Source organism: Gigantopelta aegis, chromosome 10 (assembly GCF_016097555.1).
Source record: "Gigantopelta aegis isolate Gae_Host chromosome 10, Gae_host_genome, whole genome shotgun sequence".
NCBI classification, from domain to species: domain Eukaryota; kingdom Metazoa; phylum Mollusca; class Gastropoda; order Neomphalida; family Peltospiridae; genus Gigantopelta; species Gigantopelta aegis.
The window spans coordinates 50119831-50140537 of NC_054708.1; the positions used below are offsets into that span (position 1 = coordinate 50119831).

Below are 20707 nucleotides of genomic sequence, written 5' to 3' on the forward strand. Positions count from 1 at the left end.
TTTACATAAACAATCGGGGTTTCTGCCAGAGTGAAAAACTGGTATGTGCCATAACCAAATATTTTAGCAATTGTTTTTTAAGTTGAGTTTTTGACAAAATTAATTACTCTTTATCATTACTTTTCTTAACCCTAACCCTAAACCATTTTCTTTATGGGGCAGGGCCCCCCTACCCCCTATTGACTGATTGCATTCATTTCCATAGCGCCATACCCAAACTTTTCTTTCTGACAATACAATTTTTGTTTTGCCTTTATGAAAAGTTGACGGTGTCAACATTTGTATTAAAGTTTTAACATTTACATTAGTTTAACACAAACTAATTACAAATTATTTTGCAGTACAGTTTTGCCTTAGCTCCATTTCTCAAAAACTTTTAACTCGTAGATTATGAAACTTGTTTTCTAATTGTTCCAATTGATGTTCATCAGGAATGCATGTGAAAAGAAGTAAAAATTAATTAAATATTTTATTAAAACACTAGCTAAATGTTAAAGTTTTGGATTTAGCACCATTCTTCAGAAACTAAGATGTAAATGGATGAAACTTGTTTCTCACAATGCATGTGAAAAGAAATACAAATTAATTAGTGAAACATTTTTAATTAAAATATATTTGCTTTTTGATAAATGTTAAAAGTTTTGTGTTTAGATCCGTCCTACAATAACATCAATGAAATTTGGTTTATAATTAGACCTATAGATGTCAATCACAGAGTATGTGAAAGAAATTAAACCATATTAAATAAAATACTTTAGCGTTTAGCTGAGCATTAAACGTTTACATTTAGTTCCATTTCACACAAACTGTAAGTCTTATATCAATGAAACTTGTTTAATAGTTGTTCTTTTGGATGCTCATCACAATATGATAACTGCATTAAATGTACATATATCACTCTAATGGTCTAGTAGTGCTATTTTCTTTTTTCTTTTTTTGTGTGTGTTATAATATAAACAAATGGCCAAGTTGACCAAATTCACCATTTCCATTTTCAATGACAATTTCTTATTGCACACCTTAAAATTTGAAATATGATGGTGCAATTTTTAATTGTATCCATTATAAATGGGATAAAACAATCATCTGATAAATGTATTAAGAAGTGACAGACCCCATTTCTTAAACACCACCACATATTTTTCATGGTTGGAGCCATTTGTGATCACTGACATCAAACATTACTTGCATTTTATTGCTGAGATTATCAGTTCCCATGTATCTGAGGTGTTTCTGGTGTTTCTAATACCACAAAATGCATGTTTCATAATTGTAAAAATGCATTTTCGTATGAGAAGTAATGATTATCAAGACCAGCTCTAGTTATTTTAAGACCGTATTTTCATGTTTAAACATCACATACTGTAAATCATGAAATTAATGCGAGCAAGTAATTAATGCGAAAAATGCGGCGAAGACATCGACGCAATAATAACTAGACGCATTTTGTTTAGTCTCATTCCCAATACAAAAAATGTGCAGGATTTTACTATAATACTTCTAAATAAAATAAAACTTTTATAATATAAAGATGAAACAAAATACAAAAACAATTTTTGTTAAACGTCGTTTTGTGAATACTTCAAGAATCTTTCTTTCGTTTCGATGTTGCTATTCTATTTTCACTTTCCTGGAATATCATAGCGGTTATATAATACAGTGATGTTCCAAATGTTTTGTTTTTAAAAAGTTAATTTTGTGATGTGAGTATTTTTCAAATTTTCTTACACTTCTGGATTACTGTATACATTTAAACTGTTTTGAACATTTGTAAAATTATCAACAACAAATTTTATTACTAAATATATTCCTTTAAAAATGAAACAGTAGAAAATTATATAACCGCAACCAACAATCCGTGGATATTTCTTCAAACCATTTGGCTCGACTCTATACATGGCATTTTAAGTTAGACTGGTCGCAAGTTGTCACTGTTGCAATATATCGCATTTGTTAACGTCTATTCCAGTGCTGCGCATCAAGTGTATAAAATCAGTCTAAAACATTTGTTAGAATAATACGTCTGCGTTCGCGTGAAATATTGTGCCCTTCAATAGCGACCCGTTTACCTTTTATTCCTACTGGTGGATTAATTAGAAGCAATCGCCACACAAAAGTGCGAGGCATACCCTTAACAATAAGGTGTAGTTATACTAATTACACTACTTTAAGTCGACCTACCATGCGATTAGCTTCAGATTATGTAGTAGCTGTCAAAACATATACTGACTTCTTTTAACATGAAAGATGAAGCCCAAACAATATAATAAGAACACAACTGTGTTTTTTATATGATGTGGACTTTTGCCCGATGCATTAATAAAAATACGCATTTTTGTTCACTCATGTACGGACGCAATAATATCATGCCGCATTAATTTCATGATTTACAGTACTTTAGCTTCTGTCTGTTATAACCGTATCCAAATATGTTATAGCTTTGTAGATTAACTAAACTTGGTGTCCATTTTCACTGGCTGAAACAGGATATGTACCTTTAATAAAAGTTGTTCCATTATGTAATTATTTATAGCTACAAATTTAAAACCTAAATGTGTGTGTGTGCACACAGTGAAACCTGTCTAAACTAGAAGCGCGGGGGATGCGTACAGAATTTAGCTTTTTCGTCACCCTTTTATAAGGCTTGCTCTTGGTCTACAGAAAATTTCGCCAAATTAACTTTCAAACTTCACAAGCTGAAGAAACAGTTAATTTTCTAACAAAGCATAAATTATTGCATGGAATTATTTCGCCAGAGTAAAATAAAATTTGCCAATTATTTTTAAAATAAGAATTTGGTGAATGGCAGAGCTAGCCCTGTTTTAAATGTGCATAGTATACATATATTCTTGTCAGAAATCTAAATCCAAAATATCTCCAAAAAATAACCACTATTGCACCAATAAACATTAATAAGTTACTGCTTAAACTTGAGTGGTTACATGGTTATTTTTAATTGACGACCAATGATCCTGAGAGTGACAGACTTGACATGAAAGGTTTTTTGTTTTTTTAATATTGCGTTTACGTTTTGCTACATTTCCATGTACCAATTACTTCATAAATTAATAATGGATTGTTTTCACCTCCATGGTTTTTCAAAAGTCAAGGACTGTACTTAATAATGTCTTCAGCTATCAATTAAACCATCAATTGCTCAGTGTGTATTTTGTACTATTTTAATTTCAGAGATAAAAACTAAAATAAGTGTTCATAAAATGCTGTATTTTCAGAGAAAATTGGAATCCCGTGAATATTCCACACCAAGTGAAGTGGCAGAGGATGTGCGTGTAATATTTACCAACTGCTACCGATATAATCCTCCAGAAAGTGATGTTGTAATGATGGGAAGAAAATTGCAGGTAATTTTAAGATAATTATTTTTGCTTTGATAATTTAACTTTTTCCCCAAGGATCTTTGTATGAGCTATTGTTGTTTCTAAAACTTGCAATATTGATTACATGGGAAGGTTGTCGACATCTTTATTGTTTTATACCATATGGCAGCTATGAACCATAATGTGAAAAAAATTACTTGACAGGAGTCATTCTAGATCAGAATAACTAGCGATTTTTATTAACTATATTGAAGATGCTTTAGCTAAAATTAATTTAAGTAATAGTGTACAGATTATGGCAGCTTTCAGTCAAATATAATATTAAATTTAAGCATTTTATGTTTAGTATTTTCGCTCGTGTTGGTTTTCTTGTTTGTGTTTGGAAGTGCAAAACATTACAGAGAACTGCAGTTTAAAAAAAAAAAAAAAAAAAAGGTTGCATGAAATGCAGTGTCCGGTTCTAAAACATTTGTCGCATGCACCAATACAATTTCAGAATGTCCACGTTAAAAGTAGCAGTAACAGGAATTCAATTCTAACTTTCATATAGTTGTGGTAACCTATAGGTTACCAGGCTATATTTTGTGGTAACCTGTAAATAGGTTACCAGACACAATGCTTATTTCGATGCCTGATTAGTCCAGCATCGAGTACAATCCATTCTGATAGGCAACCCATGTTGCCATCTAGTTCTTAACTGAATCGGTTATGATTGAGGAATTCCATGTCTGTTATGCCGACTACAGCTTATTTTGAGACATAACAACTGCTGAATAAACAGTGTGCTGGAATGTTGTTAAACATTATTTTCCAAGTAAACTAAAGAAAAATTAAAAAACAAAAAAAAGTCCTGGAAAATGAACCAAAATAGTGTTTAAAAGTCCTGGAAACCATTTGAAGTAGATGAGCCCTGTAAGTTATTGTTTTCAGTTGCCGGATCGTCCAGTACAGTAGTAGTATATGTTAACATCAATATATAACGTTTCTCACTGAGAAAATATAAAAAATACTTTACATGTTGCGAGTGACCACTGGGGTAATAAATTGTTTTATTTTATAGGATGTATTTGAAATGAAATATGCTAAAATGCCTGATGAGCCTCCACCACCACCTGAACCAGAACATCCACCGCCAGTGCTAACTGTTATCAACAAAATGGGGAAACTTAGTGATATGTCCTCAAGTAGTGGTTCAGAAGATAGTGATATTGATGATGATAGTGAAGAAGAAAGAGAAAAACAACTTAAAGAGCTTCAGGAACAGGTACAGGTTGAATATTTTTGATTGTTTAAAAAAAAAAAAAAAGCTGGCTGGGAATAAACTGATTTGTCGAGATTGACAGCCATGAAGTTTTAACTTCATGATTCAACACAAATGTAATTAATTTTCAGTGAATATTTGATATCTTAATTATAATAATTAAAAAAAAAGAAAGGTTTTCTCAATGAATGTGTGTTATTTTTCCCCTTATTTTGCACAACTATGTAATTTTATGTAGTAAAAAAAAAAATTGTACCATAGATCAGGGGCTGTACCAATGGCAGTTATTTTGCTTTTGGATAAATATTATTGCTGTTGGTTTTTAATTTTATGTTTATTTGCTGCAAAACTTAAGGACTTAACCTTTAGACTACTGGATTAAATTTTTACCAAAACCACATTGAGTGAGTACAAGTTTATGATTTGTACGTACATATATTCACTCAATGTTTTACAAATACGTAAATTAAAGTTCATAAGTGAATCGATAAATATTATTTTTGTGGGTTTTTCTAATTTTTATGCGCACATCTATGATGGGTCGTATTATGGTATGGCATTGCCTGTCCATCCGTCTGTTAACTTTTTCTTTAGCTTTTTCACACCAAAAATTGGGATATGAATTATAGTTCGTTTTTAAAAAAAACATTCTGGTCAGAAAACCACTGTTGGGAATAATGGACATAAATACTGAACAGCTGGCCACAAAAGCTCGTAAGTAAACGCAACTTTTTCGAATTTCTGCCTAATTTTAATCAATATTAACTGATCTAAAATATAAAAATTAGAAAAACCCATGAAAATACTACTTACTGATTCAAATATGAACTTTATTTTATGTATTTGTAAAACATTAAGTGAATATATGTGAGTCAAAATTATAAACTTGTACCCACTCAATGTGGTTTTTGTCAAAAATTAATCCAGTAGTCTAAAGGTTAATGTTGATTAAAATTAAGCAAAAAATTTAAAGTATTGTCAGCTGTCGAGTATTTATGGTAAAACGATCAAATGTATTATCAAGTCGGCTATCACAATCGGCTATCGATCCCTGAAAATGACCATTAATGGTTATGAAAACACATAATTCATCCTAACTGTGAAAAAAAAGAGAAGAAATGGTGTGTTTTTAGCTTTATTATAAGTTAACCTTTAACCGTATGGATACTGCAGGTTAGATAATCTTGTCCGACTGCAAGCCGAAACACTACCGCATGCAGTACATTAACTAATTCATATTTTCTGCCATTTTGCACGTGTGACTGATCAGAATAATAACACAGGAGATATCTTTGATTGAGACTAAAAATTACTGCTTTAATTTTGTCTTTTGCTTGGAGAGATACCTGGGAATTTTGAGTTGGAAAAATGGTTTTCGTTATTTTCACATGACAACAATGGCAAAACGTGATTATTTTGAGGGATTGACAGCTAAACTGATAATATATTGGGTTGTTTTTTCTAACAAAAATTGTGGTCAGTAAAAACAATGATTGGAAATAATGGTAAATACTGAACATAATCCACAATATGTGTAAGTAAATGAGAATTTATTGATTTTTAAAAACATTTATTGAATTTTTTTTATTTGGCTTAATATTAAACGGCATTAACTGCTAGAAAGGTTATAGAAATGGAGAAGAAGAAAAACCCTCATAAAAAATAATACATAACCTTTCACACATGGACATTACTTTTTGTATTTATAATATTTTAAAGTGAATATATGTAAATAAATGTGGTTATTGTCACACATTGTTGCAATAGTCAAAAGGTTGATGTCACAACAATTATAGATAAGTGTATAAGCCACATGCTGGATTGTAAGAGTAATGTTTGGTGGTAAGCAATTAATTCTGTGGCATGGAATGATAGAGTAATATGATGACATCATGCGTGTCATTTGATTTCCAAATAGTATTTCTTCTTGAAGCTGGATTTGGTGTTTTTCCACATTCAGTGAATGGGAACTACATTTTGGAAAATATGATTCTGTTTTGTTCTGATTACTCTTTCTGTATTGAAATAGTATAGTAATCATAGTCATTTCCCCAAAAAACATTGTGGTCAGCAAAACAGTAATTGGGAATAATTATTTGTAAATAGTGAACACTGACCACAATATGTGTAAGTAAATAAGAATTTTTTTTTTTAATTTTTTTTTTTTATTGAAAACAAAATTTAGCGTAATTGCTAAAAAGAAGAAAAAAAATGGAGAAGAAAACCATGAAAATAATACTTAGACTTTCACATGTGAACATTAATTTTTGTGTTTATAATATTTTAAAGTGGATATATGTAAGTAAAAGTTATTAATATGGTGGTCAAACATTTATCAAATAGTCCAAGGTTAACGCCAGAATAGTTTTATAAGTATAAGCCACATGATGGATTGTAAGAGTAATGTTTGGTCGTAAGCAGTTAATTCTATGGCATGGAAAAATTGAGTAATGTGATGACATCATGCGTGTCATTTGATTTCCAAATAGTAATTCTTCTTGAAGCTGGATTTGGTGTTTTTCCACATTCAGTGAATGGGAATTACATTTCGGAAAATATGATTCTATTTGGTTCTGATTACTCTTTCTGTATTGTATTAATTATTAATATTTACATTCATTATTAGAGCCATGTTTTGTTTTTTCGTTTTTCAGTTTCAAAAAATACAAGATCAGCTGGCTAATCTCACTCGGGAACATATGAGCAGATTAAAAGAAAAAAGAGAAAAGAAAAAGAAGAAAAAACGAACACACGAAAAGGACAAAGAAAGGGAAAAATCCCAGGAAGTTGTTCCCATTCCTCAACCTGCACCAGTTGCATCAATTCCTTTGACTCTAGACACAACAAAACAACCAAAGAAAAAATCTAAACAAAAATCTCCTAGTTCAAAAAGACAAAGGACTAATAGTCGATCTTCTTCAAAGAAAAAGTCTGTAATGCTTGCTTCAGCGGCTGTGCCAGCATTCGATAGTGATGATGAGGATAATGCAAAGCCTATGACTTACGACGAAAAAAGACAACTTAGTTTAGACATAAATAAATTGCCAGGTAAGATATGTTCTGGCATTGTGTGTTCTATGGATGGCAGATATCGGATGTGCTGTGTTCTCAATGTGCTGTTTTCTAGTTGTGGATTATGGGGGAATTTCCATCAGGAGCAGGAAGCTGTTGCAATGTCATGTTTTAGTAAACGTTACAAAATCATTACAAGACCATTATATTGTGATTCTGTTTTAGGTTTACTATATATTTATATCAAAATGAGCTGTTCAATTCTTAAAAATTTAAGTGTTACTTTGATAAGGCATATTTACCTAGAGTTGTTTCTCATCCAACCATTGCTTAAATCTGGAAAAATTGCATATGAAAGATACCTTGTTGCTAATTGATTGTGTGGTTGTAGCGGGTTTTTACTTAGACTGCATTGCACTATATGTAGGACACTTGTTTAGGTTAAATAATTTTTTTTAAAGGAGGGCCTATGGTGTTTTGAACATTCCTCGTAAAGTTTTTATTTTTTTTATGAGTATTATTGTGTATGTAGATTGTTTCTTCTTTCATCTATAATTCTACATCAGTAATTCCTCTTTTTGGAGTCTGATCCTCATTAATCAAATGTGACGTGTTGAAAGAGACCATAGTTTTTAGGGACACAGTTTTAAGTTTATTAATGAACTTTGAACAACGAAAAAGGCAACTCAACATATTGTGCATGTTATGAATGATCATATATGATTAATGCCTAAGATAACACATTTTTAATATTGAATGCAAGTAAATATTCTCAATGACAAATTTACAGAATGATTGAAAGGTTAGAGTATGTAGTATCATTTGCAAAAATTATTAACACTTTTAAAAAGACAAATTAATTTTCCCCTATTACCCTGATCCGAACATCACAAAAACTAATAAAAATAGCTAAAATCTTCTATTGAGCCTGACCCACCTGTTTTCTCCAGTTTGTCTCGTATTCCTCCTGTTTTGCTCATATCCTGATTATAATCAATGTGGTTCCTGCATCACATTTTAATCAATACATATTTGTCCAGAATATATGATGAACATCCCACAAACGTTTTGTGACTTTAATTTGGAATATACCGGCCTCGGTGGTGTCGTGGCAGGCCATTGGTCTACAGGCTGGTAGGTACTGGGTTCGGATCCTAGTCGAGGTATGGGATTTTTAATCCAGATACCGACTCCAAACCCTGAGTGAGTGCTCCGCAAGGCTCAGTGGGTAGGTGTAAACCACTTGCACCGACCAGTGATCCATAACTGGTTCAACAAAGGCCATGGTTTGTGCTATCCTGCCTGTGGGAAGCGCAAATAAAAGATCCCTTGCTGCCTGTCATAAAAAGAGTAGCCTGTGTGGCGACAGCGGGTTTCCTCTAAAAACAGTGTCAGAATGACCATATGTTTGACGTCCAATAGCCGATGATAAGATAAAAAATCGATGTGCTCTAGTGGCGTCGTTAAATAAAACAAACTTTACTTTTTTTTAAATTTGGAATATAGTCTGATCATAACAATATTTTTGTGTGACTAAATTTATAATTATTGAGGCAGCTAATAACTTACTGAAAAGGATTTTTATGCATTGTTTTCCTGATTAAATAATCCAAATTTATCCCGGGGCATAGTCTGTTCGTATTTGCTTTTATTTTGATGGGTAAACATGAGACATTTTTAGCATTAGCACAAACGTCCATTAAAGCAACCACCTTAGCTCCTGAGCTACTTGCCCTTTTTTTTTTCTCACATGAATTAATTTTGAGTTATTATAAACACCAAAATGAATGCTTAATGTTTGACAATTTAATCAACAAGTTGTAAGGTGTAAGTTAATGGTAATAAGCTTAAATATTTAGCACTGTTAAGGTCGGCTATTTTAATTCGGGTATATTTTAAGTGAATTCAGGTATATTTTTTCTAGTGGAGGTTGTTTTTGTTTTTTTGGTCTTAAATTGTTGCACCTTTTAAATAAAAGTGTGTGTTTAATTTCCTTCTACAGTTGATTGTAAAGTTTTTAGTGATTAAACAGAAATTACCTACTTTAACGTGATATTATACAAAAGTATTTTTCCTACTGAATATTGGTGTTAAATCTTTGATTTGATTAGTAATTGACTAATCATATTTTAGTTTGTCATTAATAATAAAAACCAACTAATATATATATAGTTGACAAATATGTAATTTGTTTTGCAGGTGATAAACTTGGTAGAGTGGTACATATTATACAGTCCAGAGAACCGTCCTTGCGAGATTCCAATCCTGATGAGATAGAAATAGACTTCGAAACATTAAAGCCATCAACTCTACGAGAATTAGAAGCCTATGTTATGTCTTGCTTAAAGAAAAAGCCAAGAAAACCGTACAGTGAGTATAGTTTCTATATTCTATATAATATACATCAGGGCTTTTGGTTGGTTTTTGTCAAAATAATTAAATTAAATTAGATTTTGTATCCTGCAAAATGATTCCAACCATATATCTATTATAGGCGAGGTTTCAGTTTCATAATGACCAAAATATTTATTAATTTTTCTTGTGAAATGTAAATATTTACCTTGAATTGCATGCCCACAAATAAATGTATAAAAATAATTTAATTTACTACCGATGGTAAATTTTTATTATTGCAATATCCAGTATGTGTAATTGACAGGTTAACATTATAGTTTGTATTTGAATTAAATCTCTATATTGACCAAAAATTGCTGATTTTATGGATTTGTGATTTAGTATTTTCAAAGTGACATTCATTTTGACAAGGATTCAGTCAGATGAATACACATTGCAATTTTTATATTCCAGAGTTATTTGTGGGATTGATTAATTTGTTATTTATTTTATGACAAATATCTGTAAAAATAGCGACATAAGACACTGCAACTTTGAGAATGCGGAAATTAAGGAGCTAGGCACTTTATTTTAAAAGGGTCCAATATGAGATTAGTCAGCTCAGCTTTTAAAAAATATTATATTGATTTTCCTTTGTAGTTTTAATTGGATTTTTATGAAACTAATTGCAATGAGGAGTAGTGACTAATACTGTGAAAATTTTGAAGTTCAAAATTTTATTAAATTAAAAAATTTAAGTCTACATTCTCAAGTTTTGATTAAATAGTTCTGAGGCCTGTTTTTATCATCAAGGCCATCGAAATAGTAACAGTGTATTCATGAGCAGTGATTAACTTACTAATTTGAGGGTATCGAATGCCATTCGACAATGTTTATTAGCCAATCGTATTACAGAACATGCTTACCATCAGTTTACAATATATCTTAATATTTACAGCTAAGAAGACGCCAGGAAAATCAAAAGAAGAACAGCAGCTTGAAAAGAAGAAAGAATTAGAAAAACGTCTTCAAGGTGTACAAGCACAACTAAATCCTGGTGGGAAAAAACTGTCTGGTAAAATATCTCTACTTTTGCATTTGTGGATTTATATAAAAACTGTATTTTGTGCAAGTTGGCATTTATTACAAAGCATATAAAAGTGACAGGAAATTTATATAAACTGCATTTAAATGGAGTACTAGTCAGCTGTGGAAAGAAATGTAAACCCAACATATTGTGCTGAAGATCCATTTCCTCATGTACTGTCCTGATTGAGTGAAGTGGTGTATATTGAATGGCAGTAAATTATTATGATCAAGTTTGTTTACAAATCTGCAAAATATGGTCTCATGTTGAATATGCATTATACAAAAAAGTAAATGGGATATTGTTTAGCATCCACAAGACTTGCAGAATTTAGACTGATCCAAAATTGAAACCTACAATGCCTTAATGTTTTACTAACGTAGTTCGACATGTCAGTGGTGCTTTGTTGATCATAGTTTGAAAATCCATTTTGATTGATTATTTGTGATGAAAATTCCTGCACACCTTAATCTGAGAAATGTGTTACATTGCAATACTGAGCAATCATTGTTTATTTTTCATCACATACTTGAACCTAGAAGGATGTGTTACAGAGTGATGATGATTCATATGTATAAGTCTATTTTCCATCTAGAATGAGATGGAAATTTGCACACCTGGGATAAGCATGACACCAGTGTTTTAAATATTACAGACATGTACGACACGCTGTCTTTATTTATTACAATTATTTGTATTATTTTTGTTGTAAATGACATTTTATTATTGATGTTGTTTTCTTAGGTGAAGGGGGCAATGTTGATGTGACTGGACCGAGTCGACTGAGTGCCAGTAGCAGCAGTTCTTCGGGTAGTGACACCAGCAGCGACAGTAGCTCATCCAGTTCTTCTGAATCCAGTGATTCGGATTCAGGTTAGGGTCCTGTTGGATTCAACAGTTTCTTATCTCAAGAGTTGCATACCTTACTGCACAACCAAAAGCAAGGAAAGGCAGGCTTTCAAGTGAAATACTTCACGGAGGTTTTGACGTTTCAGTATTTGAGGTGCTATGGTGATGAGTTTTAATTGCTAAAGATCTGTGAAAATAGCATTTACAAGGAACATTGGTCTGGATGGTAACACATTTTTAGAAATCCACACAGACCAGTGTGTTGTAGTGTAGTCTACTGGGTATTTGCAGCAGTAGGTTTTGTTTAGCCAGAGTGCAGAATGTGTGCAAGTTGAGGCCAGTTGCACTAGGGAGTTTAAAACAGGTAGCATTAAAGCACCCCAGGGAGCTATCATCAGTCATTGTTGTCCATATTTGCTTATCATTTACAGCATAATATATATATATATATATATTGAAATGTCAATGGTGCTTTGTTAAATTTTTCTTTTCTTTTTCTTTTATCTAACTTTTTTTTTTTTTTTTTTTTTTTTTTTAAATAAAAAAATGTGCTATTATTTATTTGTGCTTGCACCCAGTAGGGTGATGTTAGTCTATCTGTTGCTGTGGGGAACATGAAAAGTTTTGAATGTGGAATCATAGTCATGCTGGCCTCCACTGCAACACGTCTTTGCACTCATTGGCATTATAGTTCCAAGCATTTCCTACCATTTATTGACATAATGACCTCCTCTAAAGGCTACTTGGAGTTGACCTCCAAAATAATAGTTCATTTGTACTTTACAAAAGTCAAGGAAAAAACTTTTCTGATCATAGCATGCATAAATTATGTGCAAGTGTCATTTAATTATGCTCTCTGTCGTGCTCATCATTTTTCATACATTATACACCTGCCAACAGACGCATTTTTTGTACTTGAAATCTTGCATATATTTAAGTATTGTACATTGTTTATGGAAATGACCAATTTTGTACATAGAGCAGGTAGATCTCGTGTCATGATGTCATTATTGACATTTTATCACCTAATAAAACAACAAAATCGAAAATACTAGTTTTTGAGTTTTTATTATTCCTTTGTGTGACTGGTCTCATAGCATAGCATTCTGCACTCTACATAGAACTATGTGGAATTTGTCATGTAGTAGTTAGAAACACTGGGAGAATAGTATTAATGTTTCTATATAATTAGGCTTATTATTTACAACCAACAATATCATTTAATTTGAATCTTGCAGTCCACTCTACCTTGGATGTTCAATAATTGAAGACATCACCATTTCATAACCATGTAACCTTTAGTTGTGAACAGACATTCCAGTCAAATTTATGCCTGTCCATTTATTGGTCTCAAAAAAGGTATGAACACCATATATTTTGGTAGGTGTAATAATGGAATCATCCAAGGCAAGAGTGGAAGTAAGGTTTGATTTGACGAAATCACAACATAAGGCAGAATTGGAAGAGAAGCCTATGGAACAGCATTTAATGAAAATGAGATGCTTAATTTTTGCTACCACTTAGCTTGCATGTAGTGAACAATCTATAAAGTGATCTTTCTCTGTGGGCAACGGTTAATGCGATCACGTTTTTATTAAATGCTTACCTGCATTTTACAGTTATCTTCCTGTAGTATATTTACCACTTAGTGTAAACTAACGGGGATAATTTAAATATCTCTTAAAAGCTGGAAGCACTATACCATCCTCAAGGTAATTGTCAAGCATTTCATATCAAGTACGACCTATGGTTTGAAATTATTTCCTGCAAAGACCGCTGAAATCTGAAAAGCGAAAAAAATTGTCTCTTAGATGCTTGTTAATTTTTTTATGATTGCATTGGTGAACTCTTCAAAATTTAATAATTACGGGTATGTGTTGATGGGCGTTTTGACTTGTTTCATTGGCAAGTTTGATGTGCTTTTTTTTTTGCTTTTTTTTTTAGTATTTAAGGCTGACATGGTGACAAACATGACTTGCAGGCTAGTTGTTGAGAACGGTTGTCTTCAAACTTCACTCAAATTTGGTGCTGCATTTGCTTACAATTCAACACAAAACAAATTTAAACATACCATTTTATTGGAGTTCTTGTAATGAAATTAATATCAGCTCATCATCATTTGCAAAGTTCCAATCGAATTAAAAAACGACAACCAGGAATTATTATTTTGCTGGCTGTCTGAAGTAGGCTTCTTTGTTGCCCAAGATGTAACAACTTTGTCTACACCAAATTCGATTTTGTTGATTTGCTCAATGAGTTTGTGGAAGATCTTTCTGAACATAAAAAACTTGCTGGCCTATATCCGGTGACAGTAACCCTGTGGTTTGTGAATAAGTTTGATTGGTTCCCAATGTAATTAATGTAACATAAAGACACACAAAAGCAGTCTAGCGAGCCCTTTATTGCTTTTAACTGGTTGAACTGCACTGATTAAGTGGGGGGAGGAGGGGATTTAGCTCTGTCAGTTGAGGTGTTTGGATCCATTCAACTGATTGGGGTTTTTTCTTGTTCCAACCAGTGCACCACAACTGATCAAAGGCTGTGTTGTGTGCTTTTCTGTCTGTTAGAAAGTGCATATAAAAAATCCCTTGCTGCATTAAGAAAAATGTAGTGGGTTTCCTCTGCTGACTATGTGTCATAATTACCAAATGTCTGACATCCAATAGTCAATTAATTATTCAATGTGGTCTAGCAGTGCTAACAAACTTTCGATTAAGGAGGTTATATACTGCATATTTTAGAAAGATTATTGGAGTTTTTTTCTCGAAAGTAGCCTAATTTTAATGCTTAACAAATGCACACCTCATTACATTCATTAAATATAACTGCTAATTTAATGTCGAGCCTCTCCGAAATAAAAAGGGAAGATGAAGGTATTAGTTTTCCAATGGTGACACTGTCAACATTTTCATTTAAGTTTCACGTTTAGATAAGTTTTTTACAAACTAGGTCAGTGAAACGTTTATACTTGCATCTGTTGATGGATGGGACAGCCCAGTAGTAAAGCGCTCGCTTGATGTGCAGTCTGTCTAATAACGATCCTTGTTGGTGGGCTTATTGGGTGGGTTGTCGTTCCAGCCAGTGCGCCACAACTGGTATATCAAAGGCAGTGGTATATGCTATTCTCTCTGGGATGGTGCATATAAAAGAACCCTTTTTTAAGACTCAAAATTACCAAATGTTTGACATCCAATAGCCATTGATTAATAAATTGAGGTGTTGTTAAACAAAACGCTCTTTTTCATCACTGGATGTGAAACATTTTTAAAATAAAATTTCTTATGCATTTATCTTCAGTTAAAAAAAAATGTTTCTCACACACTATTCAGGATTGATGAAACCTGTTATTTAGTTGTTCCCATGGCATTTGAAATTAATTAAACATTTTTAATTATAATATATGCTTTTTATACTCCTGTCTATAATAGGTGGTATTATGGTATGGCTTCCGTCCGTTCGTACTTCTGTCAGTTAACTTTTTTTTTGTCTGGACCATATCTTGCAAACCGATGCATACAGGACCATCAAACCTCGCATTTAGGAACAACTTGGGATGGTTGTGTGTCGTGTACTACTACTAGTTCACTGTGACCTACTTTTCAAGGTCTACTGCACATAACGGTAAATCTTGTCGGACCATATCTTGCATACAGGACCATCAAACCTCACATGTAGGAACAACTTGGGATGGTGGTGTGTTGGATACTATTACTAGGGTCACTGTGACCTACTTTTCATGGTCTACTGCACATAACTGGACCATATCTTGCAAACAGATGCATAAAGGACCATCAAACCTCACATGTAAGAACAACTTAGAATGGTGATTGGCCCAAAACAAACTTCATCCCATTGCAAACATTTCACATAATTAGAATTGAATCATACCACGTAACATATTCATTAACATCTGGCTCCTGACGGGCATATCGTCTACCTCACCGGTACTCTTGTTGCTAATGTTCAAGTTTAGTATTTAACTCCATATGTCATAACCTATAAGTCCTAAATCAATAAAACTAGTTGCACCTATGAATGTTCATAACAATGTATGTGACAAACTTTACTCTTAGTTGCATCAGTGATGCTAAATTAGGTTGTGGGTGCGCGAATTAATTTTTCGGAACTCTTAGTCTCAAACAGCCTTCCTGTTTTCAAAGATATGAACACCCTGCTATTGATAATTGCTTGATAACTAATGTTTGTGTACCTCTTCACTGATAATGAACAATTAATCGGACAAAAGAAAAACTTGTTAAATTGTTGATTACTAGCTAAACTTTGGACTATTAAACTTGTCACAGAAACCTAGTGCTACTTTATGGCTGCATGCCATACACTTCAGCAACTTAAATCCCATCTCATTTTGAAATCGCTCAAATTATAAAATGAATTTGAGTAACTTTCAAAGATAATGACAGTGTTCTACCTTAATAAAATGGTTGGTTGTTGAAGAGTCATGGTATTGAAATGAATTAACTGGTAAGAATTTACACCAGTGTCCATTGTATTGATACTAAAGTGTGTTGTGTGAAATGGGGTCATTAGTGTTGGTTAATTTCCGTGATTTATTGGTGATCGTAACCTAATTCCCTGTGCACAAGGAAGCAAGTTTCTGTTCCAGGAAAAGAAGCCACATTTTGCAATAGCATCAACTCCAAAATTGACTACAGCATCTGTTTAGAGACTGCTTTATACAGGTGGATTGCTTCATTAATCACACCATGTATGAAATGGCGTATGATTAAAACATTGGAATCGGGCATTGATATGTACCGGGTATGTCTCTTTACATTTGAAAATATTGGAAAGTAAAATGCAGCTACAAATGTTAAAACAAACAGAAATGTATTGAATATACACACTATTATTCTGAAAATGTATTTTGACTTATATTAGTTGTTAAAAATGCTTTAACTACTTGGAAATGTTACAATGGAATGCCACAATGGCAGCAAATTTGGGGACAGTAACATTAAGACCACTCCTTGTCGGTACCTTCACATTCTACATCATATTATGACATAGTTTGAACAGTATTAGATTTTGGATTCGTTTAGTAATAAATACTAGAAAAAAATTCTTTAAAATGACGGACACTTGATGCATGGGCATTTGAGTCCTAGTCTGTGTTTCCGAGTGTTCAGTTAGTACCAGTTGATGAAACAATCATGCATGCTACTCTGTATTGATTAGACTACAGAAGACAGGCATATAGTGTAAGGCGCATGACTGTTCCATCAATTGGTATTAATTAAACACCCCAAAACACCAACCCGGACCTGAATGCCAGTAACGTGCTATACCATCATTTTGCCTTCATACACAATAAAAACAAAATCCAACAGTATTTTAGTTATGTTACTCTTCACAAATGGTACTTTTCATCCCTAAAACAAGTTCCACAATTCTTGTCGAGCAAATTTAAAAAAAAAAAAATTGAGAATGATCTCTTCCAATTGTCAAATTAAAAACGTTATAACAAGTGGGCGGGATGTAGCCCAGTGGTAAAAGCACTTGCTTGATGTGCAGTCGGTCTGGGGTCGATCCCCATCGGTGGGCCTATTGGGCTATTTTTCGCTCCACCCATTGCACTACGACTGGTATATTAAAGGCCATGGTATGTACTATCCTGTCTGTGGGATGGTGCATATAAAAGATCCCTTGCTGCTAATCGAAAAGAGTAGCCCATGAAGTGGTGACCGGGTTTCCTCCCTCAGTATCTGTATGGTCCTTAACCATATGTCCGACGCCATATAAAAAAAGTGTTGAGTGTGTCATTAAATAAAAACATTTCCTTCTTGTTGTAACAACCTCCTATTTTAATGTTGGCATATGTACAAAAATGACGTTTTTTCTAAGCATCTACTACTTTTCACACACTAATAAAGAAAATTTAACCATATCGGTGAAATTTGATATCGGAGATCTGTAGTCCCCTACCAGTAATAACTTTTGTTAGGTTTTTTAATTCATAAAATAACAAAAATGTATGTAAATCTGTTTACATTTGTGTAAAATTGGCACTAACAATTTATATTTAAAATAAAACTATTGGATGTCACACACATGGTAAGTGTTGGAGAGGAAATCTACATTTTCCAATTAGTAGCAGTGGATCTTTTATATGCACAGGCAGGATAGCACATACCACAGTCATTGAATTATCAGTCGTGGTGCATTTGCTGGAACGAGAAATAGCCCAATGGGCCCACTGCCAGGGATCGATCCTAGACCAACCATACATCAGGCGTAGAAGTTTAAAAGTGACCTCTAATAACAATGATGAAAAGTAGTAAATTCCCAGGATAGTTAGGCCTATTTTAATGATATATCTACCAATCAAAGTTTATTATATTCAGATAAGTATTCTGGTAATTGTGCTGTGTGTGTGTGTGCGCGCGTGCCAATTACCACGATGATTAACACACTATGATCTGGTGGTGATCATGAAAAACACAAAATGTTTAGTCAGTTTGCCAGTGTGGAGTCAAATTTATCCTGATAACCAATAAAATGTGATGTATAGCCAGCCAATGAAATGTGATTTATGTACAAGAGCCAGCCAATAAAATGTGATGTATATGCAAGAGCCAGTGGCCTGTTGGTTGATATGGACCACTATTGGTTAGGTCTTACTACAGGTCAGATGCATAGAATGTCTGCTAAAACAAATTTGGAGTGCGATTCCTGATACAAGTACAAAAGTGATGAAAATCACCAATTTGCCATAACAAAAAAGTGCATGCATGACTTCCATTTTTAGAAATTGGAATACTATAAATGCAAAATTAATATTGAAAGGGGGTGGGGGGGGGGGGTGTGCAGGGTTGAATTGAAAGATACTAATAACTACGAAAGAATGGAATTTAATAAAATACCATCCATGAAATATGACCCTAAAGTAAAATGATGTGATGTATTATATTTATTGTATATGATGTCGCAACAATGGTATGGTCTGTTGTTGACCTTAGCTGCATTTTACCTTGTAAATAGAAATGAGACTTGTTTTGGGTGGAGTGTGGCATGTTTACCATTTGGCTGATTATAATTGAGAATGAAACCTACCAATTCTGAAATTGTTTTTTTGATCAATTAAATTTATTTGCCAAATTTAACTTCAGTTCTTACTTGGCAAATGACAGCTTAAATCCTGGGTAGTGATAGGTTTCTAGATAGTTGTTATGGTTAATGTAGTTTATTGGATAATGTCGGTAAACTACAGTTCTGTTTATCCTGTTATGCCTTGCATTATTTACTTTCATAGTGTGCACAATCTCCAAAGTTGCACCATTGGTCATCCCACTGTGACAGCACAAAACTTGAATAGCGAGCCACAGTTTTAGACTCCCTTTTAAATTGTATGAGAACAATAATGTAATTGTCACGATACCTTTCAATGGATAATTGTTAACGTTTTCCTAAAAATTGGAAAAATTACTTGTATCTGCTGGAATAATGTCATGGACTGAGCCTTTTTGTGATTTTAAACTAATAGTGTTACGCAGTGTGTCATCACATCCTCAGCATAATCGAATTGACAGGGCACATAAACATCACCTTTCAGTACATGCTAAAATATGTTGAGTGTAATCAGATATTTACAAGTTTAATGTGAAAAAAATTAAAATAATTTTTATTCTATTTCGGACATTAAGTGTCTGAAGAATGAGAGAAGAAACCTGCTTCCACAGTATGATTACTTTTAATATTAACAGCAAGGGATTTATAAAGGAAACATAGCTCATCTCATTTCTCAACATATTACTTTGGGAGCACTGGTTCAAGTGATAAATTATTTTTAATGGGAATTTATTTGGTTCTGTGGTGTTTCATCAAAGTTCAGTATGTTAAATGTTGGGAATATGTTGGCATCTGAATTTGACATCACTGGAAGCTTTGTTCACTAAAACTATTGCTCGTAAGTAGTGACAATAATAGAAAAAGATAGTTTCATTATTTAAGATTAAACTGAAAAGTAAATATCCAATAATAGAAAAAGATAGTTTCATTATTTAAGATTAAACTGAAAAGTAAATATCCATTTGTTTACACTTAATGTAACTAAGCATATGTCTGTCGAGTACATCAGTTTACAAGTTGTTGTTTACAGTTAATATTAAAGTGGAGAAACGTAACAAGTTTAGGTGATAGCTCAGTTGACTGATGTAAGATTATGATAGTGATTGAGTCGGTGTAAGTGATGATAACCTGGTAAATAGAGGTCATAAATAACCAGATGCCGAAAAGGTGGAATAAGTTAGTATTTACAAATCATTTACGTATCTGTTTAATATTGGTAAAATAATCGATGAAAAGAATTATTGTATTTGTTTCACTACTTGAGTTCACCTGTAGCTCTGGTCATATTAAAAAGCTATGAATGATGCCTGTTCACTTCATATACAGCTAGGTATTCTGGCAAGTATCTTGTTCAACACAAAAACACCTGTGGAAAGTTTCATGCAAAATCAGTAGTCTCTCGCGGGTGGGAGTAGGGTTCAAATAATGAAGTTGAGATAAATCTTTGAAAATTTTCTACAATTTCCAAAAAGAATCCTAATAAACAAAAAAATGTGCTCAATAGAGGCCATGATTAAATGTTTAATATTGTAGTAATGACATTAGAGGGACTGTCCTGAGTTAGCAGCCACTGTAAAATCTTTTGGCGACTAAATACATTTTCTTATTTAAAATACCAGTGTCTGTATATCCAGTATGTGCACACGTGTGCTAATTTTAGCGCTTAAGAAATTATGGAAAGGTAAAATCTAGTTTGGGATACTAAAAACAGTAGAACGACAACAGATACAGAAACATTTA

At 32.9% G+C, this 20707-nt stretch overlaps 1 protein-coding gene and 2 non-coding genes across 7 annotated transcripts in view; all 3 read left to right on the forward strand.

The window, feature by feature from the left end:
- LOC121384402 (bromodomain-containing protein 3-like) overlaps positions 1–20707 on the forward strand; it is a 40209-nt gene that overhangs the window by 11872 nt on the left and 7630 nt on the right. For all 5 annotated transcript variants that reach the window (XM_041514786.1, XM_041514788.1, XM_041514787.1 and 2 more), the window contains 6 exons: positions 3234–3362; positions 4399–4602; positions 7254–7647; positions 9811–9981; positions 10904–11020; positions 11777–11905. In XM_041514786.1, coding sequence (XP_041370720.1) covers positions 3234–3362; positions 4399–4602; positions 7254–7647; positions 9811–9981; positions 10904–11020; positions 11777–11905 — 1144 coding nt within the window. The remainder of the gene's footprint in view (positions 1–3233; positions 3363–4398; positions 4603–7253; positions 7648–9810; positions 9982–10903; positions 11021–11776; positions 11906–20707) is intronic.
- Positions 6476–6609, forward strand: LOC121384866. The gene has a single exon (XR_005959482.1). It is a non-coding gene; the product is annotated as a small nucleolar RNA SNORD10 (small nucleolar RNA).
- Positions 7047–7180, forward strand: LOC121384864. Its single transcript, XR_005959481.1, has one exon. It is a non-coding gene; the product is annotated as a small nucleolar RNA SNORD10 (small nucleolar RNA).